The sequence below is a fragment of the Bufo gargarizans genome, chromosome 6 (genome assembly GCF_014858855.1).
Source record: "Bufo gargarizans isolate SCDJY-AF-19 chromosome 6, ASM1485885v1, whole genome shotgun sequence".
Taxonomy (NCBI): domain Eukaryota; kingdom Metazoa; phylum Chordata; class Amphibia; order Anura; family Bufonidae; genus Bufo; species Bufo gargarizans.
Genome location: NC_058085.1, coordinates 344006954 through 344026920, shown reverse-complemented (window position 1 = coordinate 344026920; position 19967 = coordinate 344006954). Strand labels below are relative to the sequence as shown.

General features: G+C 46.0%; 1 protein-coding gene across 1 annotated transcript in view; it reads left to right on the top strand.

Annotated features, from left to right (window-relative positions):
• The window catches only part of EDRF1 (erythroid differentiation regulatory factor 1), a 96038-nt gene that overhangs the window by 58948 nt on the left and 17123 nt on the right, over positions 1-19967 (top strand). The window contains exons 17-22 of the mRNA XM_044296441.1: positions 835-1053; positions 5206-5432; positions 7010-7168; positions 13760-13909; positions 15431-15584; positions 19529-19644. Of these exons, the coding sequence (XP_044152376.1) occupies positions 835-1053; positions 5206-5432; positions 7010-7168; positions 13760-13909; positions 15431-15584; positions 19529-19644 (1025 nt within the window). The remainder of the gene's footprint in view (positions 1-834; positions 1054-5205; positions 5433-7009; positions 7169-13759; positions 13910-15430; positions 15585-19528; positions 19645-19967) is intronic.

Below are 19967 nucleotides of genomic sequence, written 5' to 3'. Positions count from 1 at the left end.
AACCTAATATGCTTAATTGGTAGTAGGCTTTCGAGCCTATACAGCTTGGAGTAAGACAACATGCATAAAGAGGATGATGTGGTCAAAATACTCATTTGCCTAATAATTCTGCACGTAGTGTATGGTCCCTTTACACGGGACGACGATCTAGCAGATTGTCAGGAAGGAAGCATAGGTAGCGATTTGCTGTTCGCCAGTGGAGGAGACTGGTACATAGGGCAGCATGTTGGCTCAGTGGTTAAAATCCGACCAAGGACAACATCTGCATGGAGTTTGTATGTTCTCCCCGTGTTTGTGTGGGTTTACGTCAGGTACTCTGCTCTTCTCCCACACTCCAAAGACCTTATTGATAGGGACCTTAGATGGTGAGCCCCATTGGGGACAGCGTGATGCTAATGTCGGTAAACCGCTGCGGAATATGCTTGTTTTGCTCGTTCATTGGGTGATCGGTGGTGCATGTACACCACAAGATCACCGCTAATGAGCATTACTAGTAACGCTAGTTAACTATGACTGAGTGTAAAGGGCCCATTAGAAAAGAGGGAAAATGACGTGTCAGTCAATGGTTAACAAAGGAAAAGAAACTCCCTGTAAAATCAGCATGTGACAGACAGCTTCTGCATAAGCAGTGCCATGTAGTGCCGCTGATCTCTGCCTCATTGTCACGTTCTGTATCGTCAGAATGTGCTGTGTATAATAATTATTTTACAGACCATGCACATAATACATACAATCTGAGTGCATTATATGATATACAGTAACGTGCTCGATCCTGTGCGCTCTGCTGACCTGATCATGGCCGGTAATCTATCGATAACTTGTTCTTCTTCTCAGAGTTTTCATTTGTGACCGACCTGATCACTGACTTGGAGTGCCAGCTCTCCATCAGCTGTAAGTGTTATGAAGCCACCAGCGACATCCTGGTTGTCACCAACCTCAAGACCCAAAACCCCGAGCTGCAGTCTCAGCTGCTGAAGAGACTGGGCAATATCCGCAACGAGGTCGGAGTGTTTTATATGAACCAGGCAGCTGCCCTCCAGACCGAGAGATCAGGTAGGTGCTCCAGACTGGTCTGCGCATGGAAAAAAGATACAAAACATCCTGCGCGACATGATGTGCGTGGCTACATTTATAAAGTCACGGAAAATAGTCCACTAAAACAATAGATGTAAACACAATATATGGACTAAGCCCTCACTTTAATAATAAAATATGAGACACTTAGCCATATTTTCATCAAAACACATCTGTGCCCGCCTACCAGCGCCACGGTGGTCTCAGTCAGTCAACTCTAAACCTACCTATGCCGTATGGGCATCTATATTTAGTAGAGCAGACCCTGCACATTCAGTGTGCTGCTCCTAGTTACCTCTGTGTGCACCAAGTAACCATTGAGAGGAGGAGCACGGGGTGTAATATAGGCAATTATATACATCTCTGTGTGATTACCGGTCATTGGAAATCCCACTCCTCAAATAATAAAGGAGATCTTTATATTTCTCTAGTTCGATTTTTATGCACTCGTCCAGGATTTTAAAAACTTGGCTGCTTTCTTTTCAGTGTCACACGTGTCCATGGGTTGTGCCTGGAAATGCAGCTCAGCATTGTCGCTATACCCCACAAATGTTGTACACCAGTTTGGCACTGGTTGCCGAAGCAGCCAGCCATTCTAAGAAGTCGGACCTCTAATAATCTAATATTGATAGCCTATCTTACAGTCTTGAATACCTCCTCTAACAAGGTGTTGGACCATTCGTTGAGCCAAAAGTGCGTTATGGTTGGACCCTGACCAAGAAAGAGAAGTCCCTACTCCTAGTTAAATGCTATAGACACATTTTTTTAATGATTGTGTCTTACTCATTTTGGGCTTAAAATAATTTTTTCAATTGGTCTTTATTAAAAATTTTCAGCAGTTTTGGTGATACATGCAGTTGAAAAGAAGTCTATTTGCAGACTCTCCCTCCTGAGTTCTGTCAACTGACGGCTCATGTGAAGCCTTATTTCTGAAATCCTGACCTCATAAACAGTCATTATAGCTAAACGCTTATTAAACTGATAAGAATGTGGCTTAATTGAGTGTGCATGAGGCCAGGAGATCAGAGGCAAGGCATCACATGAGCTCACAGCTGATGAAACTGTATGTATCACAAAAACAGCAGACATTTTTTAATAAAAACTAATTGAAAAAATATCATTTTTTTCCCCAAAATGAGAGAAATGCAATCATAAAAAAATTGCTCTGAAGGAGTCCATAGCACAGGGATCAGCAACCTTCGGCACTCCAGCTGTTCTGAAATTCTGAAACTACAACTCCCAGAATCCTCCTTTCACTTCTTCGGGAGACACGAGAACAACCAAGTAAGTGTGGACGCTGAGAGTTCACAGGAGCTTTTGTGACGAAGGTTGCTGATCCCTGCCATAGCATTTAGGATCAGTACAGGAAAAGTAATGTATGTACACAGTGACTACAACAGCAGAATAGTGAGTGCAGCTCTGAAGTATAATACAGGATGTAATGCAGGATCAGTACAGGATAAGTAATGTAATATATGTACATAGTGATTCAACCAGCAGAATAATTAATCGCAGCTCTGGAGTATAATTCAGGATTTAACTAAGGATCAGTACAGGATAAGTAATGTATGTACACACCGCACCAGCAGAATAGTGAGTGCAGCTCTGGAGTATAATACAGGATGTAACTCAGGATCAGTACAGGATAATGTAATGTATGTACACAGTGAGTCCACCATCAGAATGGTGAATGCAGCTCTGGAGTATAATACAGGATGTAACTAAGGATCAGTACAGGATAAGTAATGTAATGTATGTACACAGTGACTGCACCAGCAGAATAGTGAGTGCAGCTCAGGAGTATAATACAGGATGTAACTCAGGAGAAGTAATGTATGTACATAGTGAGTGCAGCTCTGAAGTATAATGCAGGATGTTTTGCACAGCTGACATCTGCCCACAGTATGTAGGATCAGAGATAACCGACCCGCAGGTGGACCGGGGCTGCTCTATTGTGCTATTTGAAGCAGAATCTGCTATTGGAGGTGCACTTGAAGTTAGCAGGCGCGTTCCTGGTCCCCCTGTAACCTCGTTGGCCAACTATAATGTGCTAATGATTTCTGTACTGCGCTTTGTTCATTTGCATATATAGTTAAGCACTAGAGCGGAGTTCCTGCAATTTTCATTTTCCTGTTATTTTGAGTAGTGATTTTTCAGAGTCTGATGGAGATGAACCTTATATTTACATCCTCTTCATTTACATTTTTCTGGGCAATTTTCATGCAATTTCAGCCCATTTTCCTTTGAAAGGGATGAAGCTAGGATTCAGCGGTAACATTTAAGTGACAAAAACGAGTGTTTAATGGCAGTTGAAAAAAACCACTTTTTCTAGTTGGGTTGATTATATGGGTGGCGTACATGACAGGCTTCTCCTGTGCAGTGTCCTCTGGGACCTTTCCGCAGAGTTTTTGGAACAAATTTTTTTGGTCACTTCCTTTAGAAGAACCTGCTGGTATGCCACACACACCACAGTTCCTCAAGCAACCCCTCTGATCTTGACAGTTGGGGACCAAGGTCCTGTTTGCATTTCTCCTGCATGATTATGTTATTGGCCATCCACCATGCTGAAAACTGCATCACAGCTCCATCCAAAATACAAAAGTTCAGCACATCATCTCCTTAATCTTACTTCCTGCGCCCTTTACCTGCTCCACGATCTAAAACGTTTTATTACATTATAGATTTATAATTACTTTATTTCCTTATAATATTACTAATAAATATCAACACTTGAAAAATCCTTAGTGACCAGACACTTTTTTGTGCTTTTACCGCACATGGTGGTTAAGAAGTCCTAACTTTGTTTTGTTTTTTTGTGACACCTAGTGCTTTTTATTAACGTTTCTTTTTTGTTTTGTTTTTCTTTAGTTTTATTTGGGAAAACTCAAAATATGAAAGAAAAAAAAAGTCTTGAAGGGGTTCCGCAGGCCCAGTGACATCACGACTAGCATCACTGTCCTGGGCGCGGCTAAGCTCCATTTAAAGGGGTTCTGCACTTTCAATTAACTGATGATCTATCCTCTGGATAGATCATCAGCTTCTGATCGGCGGGGGTCCGACACCCGGGACCCCCGCCGATCAGCTGTTTGAGAAGGCAGCGGCGCTCCAGCAGCGCCGTGGCCTTCTCACTGTTTACCGCCGGGCCGCCCGCCCACCGACGTCACGACTTGTATCAACTAGAGTGGGCGCGGCTAAGCTCTGTTAACTTGAATGGAGCTTAGCCGCGCCCACTCTAGTTGATACAAGTCGTGACGTCAGTGGGCGGGCGGCCCAGCGGTAAACAGTGAGAAGGCCACGGCGCTGCTGGAGCGCCGCTGCCTTCTCAAACAGCTGATCGGCGGGGGTCCCGGGTGTCGGACCCCCGCCGATCAGAATCTGATGATCTATCCAGAGGATAGATCATCAGTTAATTGAAAGTGCAGAACCCCTTTAAATGGAGCTTAGCCGCGCCCAGGACAGTGATGCTAGTCGTGATGTCACTGGGCCTGCGGAACCCCTTCAAGACTTTTTTTTTCTTTCATATTTTGAGTTTTCCCAAATAAAACTAAAGAAAAACAAAACAAAAAAGAAACGTTAATAAAAAGCACTAGGTGTCACTAGGCCGATCAGAAGCTGATGATCTATCCAGAGGATAGATCATCAGTTAATTGAAAGTGCAGAACCCCTTTAAGTGAACAGAGCTTAGCCCCGTCCAGGCCACTGATACTAGTCGTGACGTCACTGGGCCTTCGGGCCTGCGGTAAACAGCGAGAAGGCCGCGGCGCTACGGCCTTCTCAAACAGCTGATCGGCAGGAGTCCCGGGTGTCTGACCCCCGCCGATCAGACGCTGATGATCTATCCAGCAGATAGATAATCAGTTTAAAAAAAACTGCAGAACCCCTTTAAATATCCAAAAATAGGGCACCAAAATAAATTATTATAATGGGCTCCCTAATTAGTACAGGTCATTATGGATATATATTATGTATCATTTCATCTGAACGGGGCGATAATGGTGTTTTCCGTTGGCGTGGGCATTTTTATTTTTTGCTTTTATTTGGATTTTAGAGTATTTTTTTTTTATTACTTTGTTTTTTTAGACATTTTTAGCACATATGTCATTAAACTTTTTTTCTTCTGCCATTTTTCAGCAAACAAAGGCGTCTCTAGTTCCGAGCAAGACTTGTGGAAGAAAAGCTACTCCAGCTTCGAAAAAGGAATCTCTAGCTTTGAATCGATTGAGGACACCACGAACACCTCCCTCTTGTTGTGTAACATGGGGCGGCTGATGAGGCTGTGCGCCCAAGCTCACTGCGGCAGTGGGAACGATGAAAGGAGAGGGGAATTCTCTCCAGATGAGGCGCTGTACTATAATAAGGTATGGATGAGCTGTTGTAGAAGCCATTCACAATCACATACCGTATATACTCGAGTATAAGCCGACCCGAGTATAAGCTGAGGCCCCTAATTTTACCCCCAAAAAATGGGAAAAATTAGTGACTCGAGTATAAGACTAGGGTGGGAAATGCAGCTATAATGCAGAGTGTATGTGTATATAATGCACACACTCTACATTATATACACACATCTGCAAGAGGGTGACTCAGATTGGTGGGAGTCTGACTCTGACTCCCTGTATTTAATGCAGAGTGTGTGCATTATATACACACACACTCTGCATTAAATACAGGGAGCCATCCACAGATCTCCCCTCTAAACAGTGCCATCCACAGATCCCCCCTCCCCTAAACAGTGCCATGATGGCACTGTTTAGGGGAGGGGGGATCTGTGGATGGCACTGCCATCCACAGATCCCCCTACAGTGCCATCCACAGATCCCCCTCCCCGACGCTCACAGCAGTATATTTATAAAGTAGTATTTATCAGTAACCTTTAACTTTGGATATCTTACTTTGTCTTTGCTCCGGTAATAGCAGGCAGTGCGGGGGGCGGCGCTCACTCACTGACGTCACGCGCCTGCGCCGCCTAGTGGGAGCAGGCGCGTGACGTCAGTGAGTGAGCGCCGCCCCCCGCACTGCCTGCTATTACCGGAGCAAAGACAAAGTAAGATAGTAGACTCGAGTATAAGACGAGGGGGCTTTTTGAGCACAAAAATATGTGCCAAAAAACTCGTCTTATAATCGAGTATATACGGTACATTGTTTGATTAGTTTTGCACTGATCTTGACTTGACTCCTGAGCTGCAGTCACAGTTCTGTTATCGGAAACAGCCATGGCATCTGATTTATCAACGGATTTTGTTGCAAATCCACAGCAGGGTCTTCATGAGTTACATGCAGATTTTGCTGTGGATCCACTGCAGAATTCACCACTTCTGCATCGAAAATGATGAAAATCCTTGGCAAATCGACAGCATAAGGGTGCACATGGTGCAGATTTATGTGCAAAAATTCTGCATGAAATCTACACCAAAAAACACACAAATCCATATTTTTGTGCTGATTTCCTACAGATCTCACCCTTCCACTGAAGAGGGTGAAATCCACACAAGTGCAACCGTGGACTTTCTGCAGATTTCAAAATCTGCACAGCAGGTCCGTTTCTGCACCTAAGAAAAAAACATGAGATGTGTCTAATCTCATACACTTTGCTGGGGCTGTATTACACTGTGGTTTATCCCCACGTAAAAAACTCACATAATCCGCATCATGTGCAGGCAACATTATTGTCATGCTGCAAATCTGCAGCGATTGCTTCCCATGTGCACTTACTCTAACATTCCCCATATTGAAAATATGCGGCTGTAGACTGTAATTCAGACTGTACTGTGTGTTTTATTTAATACCTTCTTTTCATAAAATTTTTAATTGTGTTCAAAGGCAGCCGTATGTTTTATTATATAAAGTAATGGTGGCACATGACTAGTCCGGTGGGGTCTTTTTTTCACGCTGCTAATGGGGAAGTAATGGCGTGTAATCTTTCTTGCCTTTGCAGGCCATTGATTACTATCACAGAGCATTAAAGTCGCTCAATAATCGAGAAGCTCATCAGGCTGTGTGGGATTCAGTTTACTGGGAACTGTCTACAACGTATTTTACGATGGCCACTCTGCTGCAGGACTACGCCCCCATCTCCAAAAAAGCACAGGAACAGGTAATTAAAGGAGGCCCCATGACGCTGGTTACTGCTCCCTTTTTCCCAGTGACAATGCCAGAACATTTATCTGACCTGTTTAAAATAATTACCTTAACTTAATTACCATATTTTTCACTTTATAATTTTATTATTTTAGAGGAGGAAAATAGGAAAATATTTTTCATCAGATCGCAGAACAGATCCCCAGTGTCTGACCTCCCATCGGACCCCCAGTGTCTGACCTCCCATCGGACCCCCAGTGTCTGACCTCCCATCGGACCCCCAGTGTCTGACCTCCCATCGGACCCCCAGTGTCTGACCTCCCATCGGACCCCCAGTGTCTGACCTCCCATCGGACCCCCAGTGTCTGACCTCCCATCGGACCCCCAGTGTCTGACCTCCCATCGGACCCCCAGTGTCTGACCTCCCATCGGACCCCCAGTGTCTGACCTCCCATCGGACCCCCAGTGTCTGACCTCCCATCGGACCCCCAGTGTCTGACCTCCCATCGGACCCCCAGTGTCTGACCTCCCATCGGACCCCCAGTGTCTGACCTCCCATCGGACCCCCAGTGTCTGACCTCCCATCGGACCCCCAGTGTCTGACCTCCCATCGGACCCCCTCCGCCACTCTGCAGGTTCGGCCGTCTCTCCTGCAATAATGCTCCCTGGTTTTCATCGGGCCCGGAGTGCAGTGTGTCCTGACTGCATACAGGGTCAGGTCATAGTGTGCGCATCAAATCTTGACTTTGTACACAGTCAGGACATCTGCAGCTCCGGAGGTAGAGCAAGAAGTAGAGAGTACAGCCAGCATAGCTGCGCTACAGTCACTGCTTTCTGCCTCCTGCATACTAGTGAGCGCTTCCATATTGGAAGCACTCTATAGTATTTGCTTTATAAGACTCACTGCCATTTTCTCCCCACTTTTGGAGGGAAAAAGTGCGTTTTATAAAGCAAAAAATATAGTAGATACTAAATATCCAGTTCAGACTAACTATCCAGATATCATTACTAGCTGTAATCTGTGTGTTTAAGCCCAATTTTAAAGGCTATGGTCAGCAAAGGGGACTTTTCTTTTCAGAAATACACGTATTTAAAAAAAAAAAAAAAGCTGGCCTCTCTTTTGACTTAAAGGGAACCTGTCACCCAAAAATCGCCTATTAAGCTGTTTACAGTACCTTATAGTGCTGTATAGTCGTTTCCTGATGCACTTTTTGTTAGTTTAGCCGCATGTATGCTCAGTCAGAAATCGATGTTATATTCAGCTGCTGCCCCGTGCTTCAAGTCAGGCTTGAAGTCACGGGGGCAGCGGCCTCGGCGTCTTACATGGCCCTCTCCCCGCCCCCTGCCTCTGTGACTGACAGCCGAAATCCGATTCCGGGACCGCGCTCAACGGCCGCATGCGCAGTAAAGGGCGGCAGGAGCGCGGTCCCGGCTGCCGCGCGTACTACGCGCCGTCTTACTTTCGCCGCACTGCGCATGCGCCCGACATCCTGTATCAAACGCGCCCGGCATCTGGGCGCGGGCGCGTTTGATACAGGATGTCGGGCGCATGCGCAGTGCGGCGAAAGTAAGACGGCGCGTAGTACGCGCGGCAGCCGGGACCGCGCTCCTGCCGCCCTTTACTGCGCATGCGGCCGTTGAGCGCGGTCCCGGAATCGTATTTCGGCTGTCAGTCACAGAGGCAGGGGGCGGGGAGAGGGCCATGTAAGACGCCGAGGCCGCTGCCCCCGTGACTTCAAGCCTGACTTGAAGCACGGGGCAGCAGCTGAATATAACATCGATTTCTGACTGAGCATACATGCTGCTAAACTAACAAAAAGTGCATCAGGAAACGACTATACAGCACTATAAGGTACTGTAAACAGCTTAATAGGCGATTTTTGGGTGACAGGTTCCCTTTAAAGAGAATCTGTCTCCAATATTTTGCCTGTGTGACTAATCCTAAAGTGCTGTTTTGCAGTCAGACTGTTTAATGCATACATTTGTTATCTTTGTGTGCATTTCTTATTGCAAGAAAAAGAAGTTTGTCAAATATGCAAGTGAGGCTCAAAGTGCCCAGCAGGGTGTTTCTAATTTATCGAAGAGCCCACGCATCTTCTCCTGCTCCCAGTACATCCCTCGTGCTTTCCTAACTCCATGGGATGTGGCTGATGCCCTCGCCTTTTGCCTGTGACATCTCTCCACTGGCGGTCTGTCTGGCTCTGCGCACCCCAGTACATACTGCGGACATTTCGGTCATCGTGTGCATGTGCTGTGCCCCTGGCTTCACTGTGGGACCACCATCTCGGCTGTCGTTCCACTTCTGGCGGTTCTGCAGTGATGAAGCCAGCCGCACTGAGCATGTGCACTACATACAGTGAGGCCGATCAAAAATGCACATAAAGATAACGAAGGTATGCATAAAATGATGTTTGAGTGTACAACAGCATTAGTTATATAGACAAAATATTGGTGACTTTCCCTTTAAGTTTACATTATTTAGTTGTAAAGATTTCAGGTTAGATTTACGTTCAGGAGAGCAGAGAGCTTAAAGGGGTATTCCCATCTGAGACAATGGGGGAATATCGCTAGGATATGTCCCCATTGTCTGATAGGTGCGGGTCACACCTACACAGGGAAGTAGGGTAGGTGGTGGCCGGTGGAGTTTCCCTGGGTCTGGCCACCACCAGGCGCTTTCCCCATAGTAGTGAATGGGAGCACACTGCGCTTGTGCGGCCGCCGCTCCCATTTATTTCTATGGTGCCGATGGAAATAGCTAAGCCAGCAAGCAGAGCCCCCAACTTTCAGGCTCTGTTCTCGGTGTAGGTGCAGTTCCCAGAGGTGGGACCTGCACCGATCAGACAATGGGGACATGTCCTAGCGATATGCCCCCATTATCTGAGATGGGAAAACCCCTTTAACTGATGGATTTCTCACAACGGGACTGAGCAGCCTGCAATGTATGAGGGCACACGCTGGCTTCAGGAATTACATTAAATCTGACCCTTGTATGTGCATTATATATGATTTTATCACCAGCTACCCTTTTGCAGACTCTATCTAATTGTAAAATATTCCTGAGCAAGTGTGTGAACACCAGCTGCTATGATGTCTCCCATGCACAGCACACAAAGTAGAGGAAATTCCGCTATCACTATATTTCATGTACAGTATCCGCAAGGAGGACACTATTACCGAGCAGTGTAGCTGTGAATCCATTGTTAGGTTGAGCCAGTAAAGGTGCCCCTCTTCATAGACTTCTAAAGGCAGCAGCTGTAACCTGATCCCTCATTGAGTCTGTAGTCCATCTCTGCCTCATATGTACAGATTTTATCAGTAATCTGACAGTAAGGGGTGGATGAAGAGCAGCCTGATAAGTGGAGAAAGAGGCCTTTTTTTCTTTGAGACATTTAAAAAGTTTCGTATTTTCACTTGAAAGCCTCAATCAAACGTCTCGCTCATTTCTACTTCTTGATCATGTGCCCGAGCACTCCCTGAATACGGTGCCCTATAGATGTGCAGACGAATGTGCCTAATGCCCCCCACTAATCAGTTGGCTAGTGCTGGTCCCTCCCCAGTAACCAGCTTTGTCCTGGTCACGGTCACCCTACACATAAGCCTACGAGAACGGCGGAGAGTCTGCACCCTTAATACAGTCCTGATCAAAATCATTTAGCATGGCTGGATCTTAACAAGGTTCCAAGTAGAGCTGCCGAAACGAAGTGATAAACAAGAACGGCGGAGCTACTTCTTACTGAGTTCATGTTTGGAAGTTGGATTTCTGTTTTTGGGGGGGGGGTTTCGAGGTGTGGTCCTAAACTTTTGATCAGCTGAAAAACGGCCTGTTTCAGTTTATTATTTGTTTTCATTAAATTTAATGCTCAAATAATGTTTAGTCTCATTCCCATTTCTTCTTGTTGCATGTTGAAGCTCTACTTGGAACCTTGTTAAGATCCAGCCATGCTAAATAGGATTTTTTGCCATTTTTCAAGTGGTCTTAAACTTTTGATCAGGACTGTATGACCCCCTGCGTATTTATGGAGAGGGGGTTCTGTGAGCAGCTGGTCTCCATGATTCTTTGTGACATGTAAGAATCAGCCTGCCAGCCTGCATTACATCCACCTCCTCATCTCTGATGCGAGCACATTACTTTCACACAGTCCGTGTAACAGATCAGTCAGCTGAATTGATGGCGACGTCTTCGGTTCAGCTTCCCCGCCATATGTTGCTTTTCACAATCTGATGCTTCTTAGAGGATATTACATTGAGCACTAATGGTGACTTGCGGCTCTGATTACCCACCAGTATATCGGGGACTATACCGCATAGGGCTATTTAAAGGGTTTCTGTCACCTGAAAAATGGGTATTAAGCTGTCTGACATTAGCGATGTGCTAATGTCAGCTGAACATAACTGTATTAGAGCTATCTCACTGCCTGAAGCCTTTACTGAGAAAAACAAACTTTTATAATATGCTAATTAGCCTCTAGAAGCGATGGGGGGGGGGGGGGGGTCGCGTTGCACCTGCTTCTAGAGGCTCCGTTTGCCAACCTCTTTTCACGCCTCTTCTTCTCTTGATTGACAGGGCCAGGCAGCGCTACTCTCCTCCCGACAGCCGCGTCCCTGCCTGCGCCGAATACTGAACGGCGCGAGATTTACACTGCAGACGCGGCCGGCGGGAGGACAGCAGCGCTGCCTGGCCCTGTCAATCAAGAGAAGAAGAGGCGTGATCCAGAGCTGCTCGTCCTAGGGTGGGCCGCAGGGACCCTAGCATGGCGGTCCCCTTGCGTCTGCTGTACATGAGCCACTTCTGTGTGTTTTCTCGGGGTACATGGATGTGGTACGGTAGGAGACCCCATATTGCTGGAGGTCTCAGTTCATCCATCATTGCACAGATGGACCATTGATTTCCCGAGGATGCCGTGCGTTGCTTACTTTCTCCTGCAGAAACTGAAGACCGGGTTGTCCTATCCCATGGCACGATCGTCTGACCCTAGGAGACCCAGAGGGATTGCGCCCGTTAAAGAGAACCTGCCAGCTTCTCGGTTTATACTTGCACTGCCCATGAAATAACTATCATTCGGGAGCATCATTTTTGTTGAACACTGCTTCATGCTCTTCCTCTATTATTCCTCCTGGAAATGTATGAGTAACATCTAGCTGTTATCTTTTCAATTGTCAAAGGTTTCCTCCACACTTAGACCATGTCAGATCGGGTAGAGAAATTTCCAGGAAGAATAAAAGAGGGACGTCACAATGTACAGTTCTCTGAGCTGACCAGCTTTTACAAGCTAGTCCGACTATGTGCTGGGAATGCACTGTATAGAGCAGGGGTGGCCAACCTGCGGCTCTCCAGCCTTTGTAAAACTTCAACTCCCACCATGCCCTACTGTAGGCTGAAAGCTGTAGGCAGTGTGGGCATGCTGGGAGTTGTAGTTTTGCAACAGCTGGAGAGCCTCAGGTTGGCCATCCCTGGTATAGAGTCTACAGCCTTTTATATGCACTTGTCAGACAGCACAGTCTGTCTCTGATTAACTAAGGACTTTTAGCCTTAAACCCCCTTTTTTTTTTTTTTTTTTTTTTTTTTGTTTGGCCGAGGACCATGTTCTACCCAAAGTAAGAAATGCACTCACCTGCTCCCTGTTGCTTGGTTCCAGCACTGGTCAGGGTTCACATGCGCTGCTGGCAGTTTTCACTGGCCTCAGCGCCTGGGTCACATGTCGATTGGGGACACATCAGTGCTGAGGCCATTTAATGGCTGCAGGTTGTATGTGACCCCATCTGGAAGTTTACAGGCCGGGCACCAGAAGGATTGCTGATTGGAGCTTCAGAACTGGAATCAAGGAGATGGGGGGTGCAGGCGAGTGTTTTTTTTTTTTTTTTTTTTGCTTTTAGGTAGAACACAGTCCTGCCCCATCGAAGTAAATGTTACCAGCTCCCTCCACTACTCAATGGACAGAGCTGTGTAGTTCCAGCACCGAAGATACAAGGTAACCGCTTATCTTGAGGATAGGCCATCAATCTCGAAATTCTGGAGAACCCTTTTAATGGGAAGCTGTCGCCTCTCCTGACCTCTAAATAATTGTATTCCACATGAAATGACAATTCTGGAACAATTATTCTTATGACTCTGTTTTGGCATTCTTGTTTTATTCCTGCTAGAAGTTTATTGGTAATGGGTACAGATGGGTGTTACCAGTTGGGGATTTGTCCCTGCACAGTCTGTTATTGTCCAATCATTGCTGTCAGTGGAACACTTTGCAAGGACCCCCCCCCCAAACTGGTAACATCCACCTGAACTTTTATTCATAAACTTCTAGTAGGAATAAAAGAAGAGCAGCAAAACATAGTCATATAAAATGATTCTCCAGAACTGTAATTGCAAGTAGCTACTAAAACCCACAGGTCAAGAGAGGTGGCAGGTCCTCTTTAAGGCCAAATTACGTATATATTCTCTTTACCATAATGCGCTTTGTGTTCAGTGCTTTCCTCGTGTGCGCTGGGCAGACACTGCGGACTCGGCGTGCCCTCACTACTACATGAAGAAGAGGGTGAATAATGTGTAATGCCAGGTGATTCCCCAGTGGTGGTCACTGGTCAGTATTATATTCTCTTCTGTATTTTATAGATCGAGAGAGAAGTCACCGAAGCCATGCTAAAGTCCTTGAAATACTGCGATGTGGACAGCGTGTCCGCCCGGCAGCCCTTGTGCCAGTACAGAGCAGCCACCATCCATCACAGGCTGGCCTCCATGTATCACAGCTCTCTGCGCAACCAGGTAGGCGTCCATGTTTAGCCGTTTTACTTGTACACATGGGCTGTACGTGCTCCTATTTAATTTTACATTGCACTTCTGCTTTCCTTCACGCAGTCATAGCGTTAAAAGGCTTTTTAGAGGAAATACATTTTATTATTTTAAAGGTGTCACAAAGGGTTAAAATTTTAAAAAAGGGGAAAGGGGGGGGTGGGGGGTGAATGCCAAGGTCAATTTCGCCAATCTCCTGCCGCTGCCAGTTCTGACTCTGGTCCGATATCAGCTGCTCTTCTCTTCCATGGTCCTGGGTTGACATGCTGGAAATGCCTGGAAAGGGCCATAGCAGTGTCCTGCCGCAGTCATTAGCTGATTGGGTCTTTCCAACGTCCAGGAAGAGAAGAACACCAGGGAATGGACCAGCGTCAGAACAGCATTGGTGGAAGGGGTCAGTGAGAGGGAGTATGGCCCTTTTTTAACCCTTCATGAATCTTTAAAAAAAAAATTAAGTTCCTCCTTAAGATGCTAAAATTCGGCCTGTCTGCGGCCACCACTAGAGGGGGCTTACTACATACAGTTTTTTGTTTTTGCAGTGGGAGCTTGTGTAAATATTCATGCAGCTGCCCCTATCAACTCTATGGTTGTGTCACCAATCCCAAAAAAGTGAGATATTTGTATAATCTGGTTGGCCATGCTTCCCTGAGCATTTCATACTTTCTCAGACTGTAGTGAGACTTAGCTGCGGTTTGGTCTCTTCTTTGCGGCGCCGTCTCTCTCCGAAAGCTGCGGTAATGCATGGTCTCCGGAGATTCCGCTGCATTCGGAGGCTGTCCAAAGGGGATGAAACTTCCCCTAGCAAAGAGGAGACAAAGCTAGCCTTACCTGTGTGGCTGGTCACTGCAGACTGACACGCAGTGCCAAATATATCCGGGGGACATTACTGCGGAATGGGGGAGGGCGGGTGCATATTCATAAGGGAAGTATGCCCTGCTCAGGGAATCGTGGCCAACTAAAATATATTAATACCTCACTTACTTGGATTGGTGGCTGGTTCTCTTTAAAGGGAACCTGTCACCAGTATTTGGGGTACAGAGCTGAGGACATGGGCTGCTAGATGGCCGCTAGCACATCCACAAAAGCCAGTCCCCATAGCTCTGTGTGCTTTTATTGTGTAAAAAAAAAAACGATTTGATACATATGCAAATTAACCTGAGAAGAGTCCTGTCCCTGACTCCTCTCACATACAGGACTCATCTCAGGTTAATTTGCATATGTATCAAATCGTTTTTTTTACACCATAAAAGCACACAGAGCTAGGGTATTGCGGATGTGCTAGCGGCCATCTAGCAGCCCATGTCCTCAGCTCTATACACAAAATCCCGGTGACAGGTTCCCTTTAAATTCCAGCAGATAATACATATTTATAGGGATCAATTTAAAGAATGTGGAAGACGTTCGGCGATCCAGTCGAGTGTAATGCGTTCCTCTGTATTGACCTCCCGTCATCTCATAGAACGTGGTTTTTTTTTTTTGTTTTTTTATATACAGGTGGGTGATGAACACTTGAGGAAGCAGCATCGGGTCATGGCAGATCTGCATTACAGCAAAGCAGTGAAGCTCTTCCAGCTTCTGAACGACGCTCCATGTGAACTGCTCAGAGTACAACTAGAACGAGTGGCCTTTGCAGAGTTCCAAATGTCCAGTAAGTGCACCTTCAATCCCAGCAAGTGCACAGTCTACCCCCCCAACAGTATAATCTGTACAGAAGACTTGGCTAAATGACCAATGCATTATATTACGCGGCTCTGCAAGTGAAGTGACGGGGGCTGAACAGCCATAGCAGTCAGCGTCCATGAACAAGAGTAGCGCTGTGTCTGGGGACCCTTTTTTCCCTAATGTCATAAAACCTCTTAAAGGGGATGTCTGAGCCCTGAAAGAAAATTGTGGTTGGCTGGGCATGGTGTGTGAGTAAAACTGAAAAGAAAGCAAAATCCCCACTCACCTTCTCTGGTTGTCCTGGTTCCCGCTGGGTTGTTCATCCCCGCCAGGTCTGAAGTGTGACGTGTAGAGAGTCAGCAGGTAACACTTCCAGCCAGGCTAGGACCGGAAGCGGAAGGACGAAGATGTGCTGCAGGAACCAAGACGATCAGAACAGGTGAGTTTTTGGTGAGTGTCTGGCCATTCCCGATTTTCTTTTAGGGCCATGACAACCCCTTTAAAGGGTTTGGTCATCTCTGAGTAAGTCTGTGGGGTAGAGTTCGTAGACTTGTACACTGCTGAGCAAAAATAAATGTCAAAGTCATCAGTGAACAAGGCTGCATAATAGAACTTCTAGTAGGAATAATAGAGGGATGACACAACATAGTTATATGAAAGGATGCTCCAGAATCGTTATTGCAATTAGTTACTAAACCAGACATGTCAGGAGTGGTGACGGCTCCTCTCTAACTGTGGATGTTGTATCTTAGTAATTTATTCAGCGTTGTAGTAGTTAATTGGCGGCTTCGCTTCACGAGAAGGAGATTTGGTGAACGGCGAGATGCTATAAGCCGCGTGTTGAGTTATGCGTTCATATTGTTCTCATTGCAGAATGCGTGACTTGCATAAAAATACCAGTTTGTGTCGACAGATTCCTTTTTCTTTTCCGTCGCTGCTTTTATTTCGCTCTGCTTTCATAGTGCGATGGCGTTGCCGTCTGCAGTGGGTGTCCAGCCAGAGGGTATTAACCGAGCAGATGCACAGGCAGCGTGTGTGGTACATGCAGACAAAGATGCTCATTACGATGAAACCTCTGCACGCGGGTGGCTTCTGACCCCGCGTATTATAAACCTGCAGGCTAAAATTACCCAAAATCTGCAAATCCGATTAATTCAACTGAAAAATTGCTGTGCTGAGAGAAAGGAGACGTGGGAAGAGAAAAAGAAAAAAAAGGGATTTTCTGCCCAACTTCGTTCACACTCGCTGCCAAATAGTGTCAGTAGCGGAGCGCTGGTCTAATCCACGGAATTGATATGAAATGTGTCTGTGGTGAGATTGGGCTGTGAACACAAGCGCTTTGCTAAGTGGATGTACAAACACTCGGAGAATGCGGGGGGCTTAAGCTGGAAATCCCAATCCAGAAGTGAATGGATTCTTGTTTGCAGCTGACAATGCCAATACGTTTTATGCTGTGATTTATTTCACCTCATGTATCCAAAGGCGCTCGCCACTTTTAAAATGTGACTCTTTAAAATCTAAACCTGATTATCTGCCGGTTTATCTTTATTTGCAACATTTTAACACCAATGGAACTAAAATACAACTTTTTCAAACTAAGGCTACTTTCACACTTGCGTTCCGCTTGTGAGTTCCGTTTGAAGGCTCTCACAAGCTGCCCCAAACGGATCCGTACGGCCCCAATGCATTCTGAGTGGATGCGGATCCGCTCAGAATGCATCAGTCTGGCTCCGTTTGTCCTCTGCTCAGCAGGTGGACACCCGAACGCTGCTTGCAGCGTTTTCATGTCCGCCTGGCCGTGCGGAGCCAAACTGATCCGTCCTGACTTTCAATGTGAGTCAATGGGGACGGATCCGTTTGACGTTGACACAATATGGTGCAATTTCAAACGGATCCGTCCCCCATTGACTTTCAATGTAAAGTCTGGACGGATCCGTCTGAGTACAAATTGGACTTCGATTTTTTTCTGAAATATAATGCAGACTGATCCGTTCTGAACGCAAGTGTGAAAGTAGCCTAAAATGCGCCACCTTCCTACCAGCCATACCATACTTGAGACATTTGAAACATAATTGCGACTTTTGAAGCGTATTTGCGACATTTCCAGGCGTAAATTGCGACTTTTGTCTCAGATTCGGAACGTTTTTGTTATTTTGTTTTTGTTGAATGTCAATTTAGGCTACTTTCACACTAGAATTTATATTTTCCGGTATTGAGATCAGTCATAGGGTCTCAATACCGGAAAAAAATGCTTCTGTTCTGTCCTGATTCATTGTCAATGGAGACAAACATAACTGAACAGAGCAGAACGCTCCAAAATGCATTCTGTTCCGTTTTGTTGCGTTCCAATACCAGAGAGCCAACCGCAGCATGCCGCGGTTTTCTTTCCGTCATGGATGCGGAGCTAGACAGATCCGTCATGACCCACGATGCAAGTCAATGGGGACGGAACCGTTTTCTCTGATACAATCTGACACTAGAAAACAGATCCGTCCCCCATTGACTTTCAATGGTGTTCATGACTGATCGGTCTTGGCAATGTTACAGATAATACAACCGGATCCGTTCAGAACAGATGCAGGCGGTTGTATCGTCAGTAACGGAAGCGTTTTTGCTGAGCCCTGCCGGATCCATTAGAAACGTTAGTGTGAAAGTCGCCTTACTGACAACCCTGCTGTTTAGCTCATTCTGTTTTAATACTCGCCTGTCAGCTTGTTTCCACGAGTTGGTTTTCCTTTCATAAATGCGACTTTGGCCAAAAGTCGCATCTTTCTGCCATAAATGCTACTTTTTACACAAAACGCCACCACAATCGCTGGCTAAATTGTTCTCAACAATTTCGGACCTTTTCTGCAGATAAGCCCCGCCCACTTTGACATTTAGAACTCCTTTCTGGCGTGATGTATTCTTTAGAGTGAAAATTCTGGAGAAAACAGTTGATATATTTGCCGTAAATCAAAACGCCATTCTTTTTGGTGCATTTTACACCATAATTCTGGTGCAACATGCTTAGTAAATGTCCCCCAGTGTTATTTTGGAGCACATGGGCCCAGAATTACTAATTCTAAAGATGGCGGAAGCTTGGACAGGCCGGTTGGCTTACCTTGAGACAGATTTTGCCTGTCTGTATCTCTCTTTTTGGCCCGCCTGTCTCTCTCGCACATCTCTCTCTCTCTCGCAAGTCTCTCTCTCTCTCTCTCTCTCTCTCTTTGGCACGTCTCTCTCTCTATTCTCATTAATAATTATCAGTATGTAGAATGCATCCTCTGATATTACATGTCCGCTCTTAGGGGAAGCTGTCTGATATTACATGTCCCCTCTTAGGGGAAGCTGTCTGATATTACATGTCCCCTCTTAGGGGAAGCTGTCTGATATTACATGTCCCCTCTTAGGGGAAGCTGTCTGATATTACATGTCCCCTCTTAGTGGAAGCTGTCTGATATTACATGCCCCCTCTTAGTGGAAGCTGTCTATTACATGTCCCCTCTTAGTGGAAGCTGTCTGATATTACATGTCCCCTCTTAGGGGAAGCTGTCTGATATTACATGTCCCCTCTTAGTGGAAGCTGTCTGATATTACATGTCCCCTCTTAGTGGAAGCTGTCTGATATTACATGTCCCCTCTTAGTGGAAGCTGTCTGATATTACATGCCCCCTCTTAGTGGAAGCTGTCTGATATTACATGTCCCCTCTTAGGGGAAGCTGTCTGATATTACATGTCCCCTCTTAGGGGAAGCTGTCTGATATTACATGTCCCCTCTTAGGGGAAGCTGTCTGATATTACATGTCCCCTCTTAGGGGAAGCTGTCTGATATTACATGCCCCCTCTTAGGGGAAGCTGTCTGATATTACATGCCCCCTCTTTTATGTCTGTTTTTATGATGGTGATAACTTCTAATTTGTCATCTTCTGGATTCTCTGTGACTCTCAGGCCAGAACAGCAGTGCGGGGAAGCTGAAGAGCTTGTGCGGTGCGCTGGACATTATGATGAAGACGCGCTGTGCCTTTCTTGTTCTTCTGAAAGAATTTGAGTGTGAAAGTGATCAGGTAAGAAGTTTTCTGAGCTGCGGATGTGCTGACTGCGGCTTTCTGACCACATCTAATTAGGACTCTGACTTCTAATGTGTCCTCTCTGAACGGGAAACCCTTCCGGATATTCTCATAAATCCCAGCACTGCTCGTCCACAAATCTCTTCTTCCAAGGGATCCTCTGCTGGAGCTCTACCGATAACCGAGACTAATCTGCCTCAAAAACCAGGTTGTACTTGATTAGGGGGTCATTAACTATAAATGTTGCCGACTAAAGTCCTGATACAGGGTCCGATTCCCTGCAGTACTTCTAGCAAAATCATGTTTTAGGGTCCATTCAC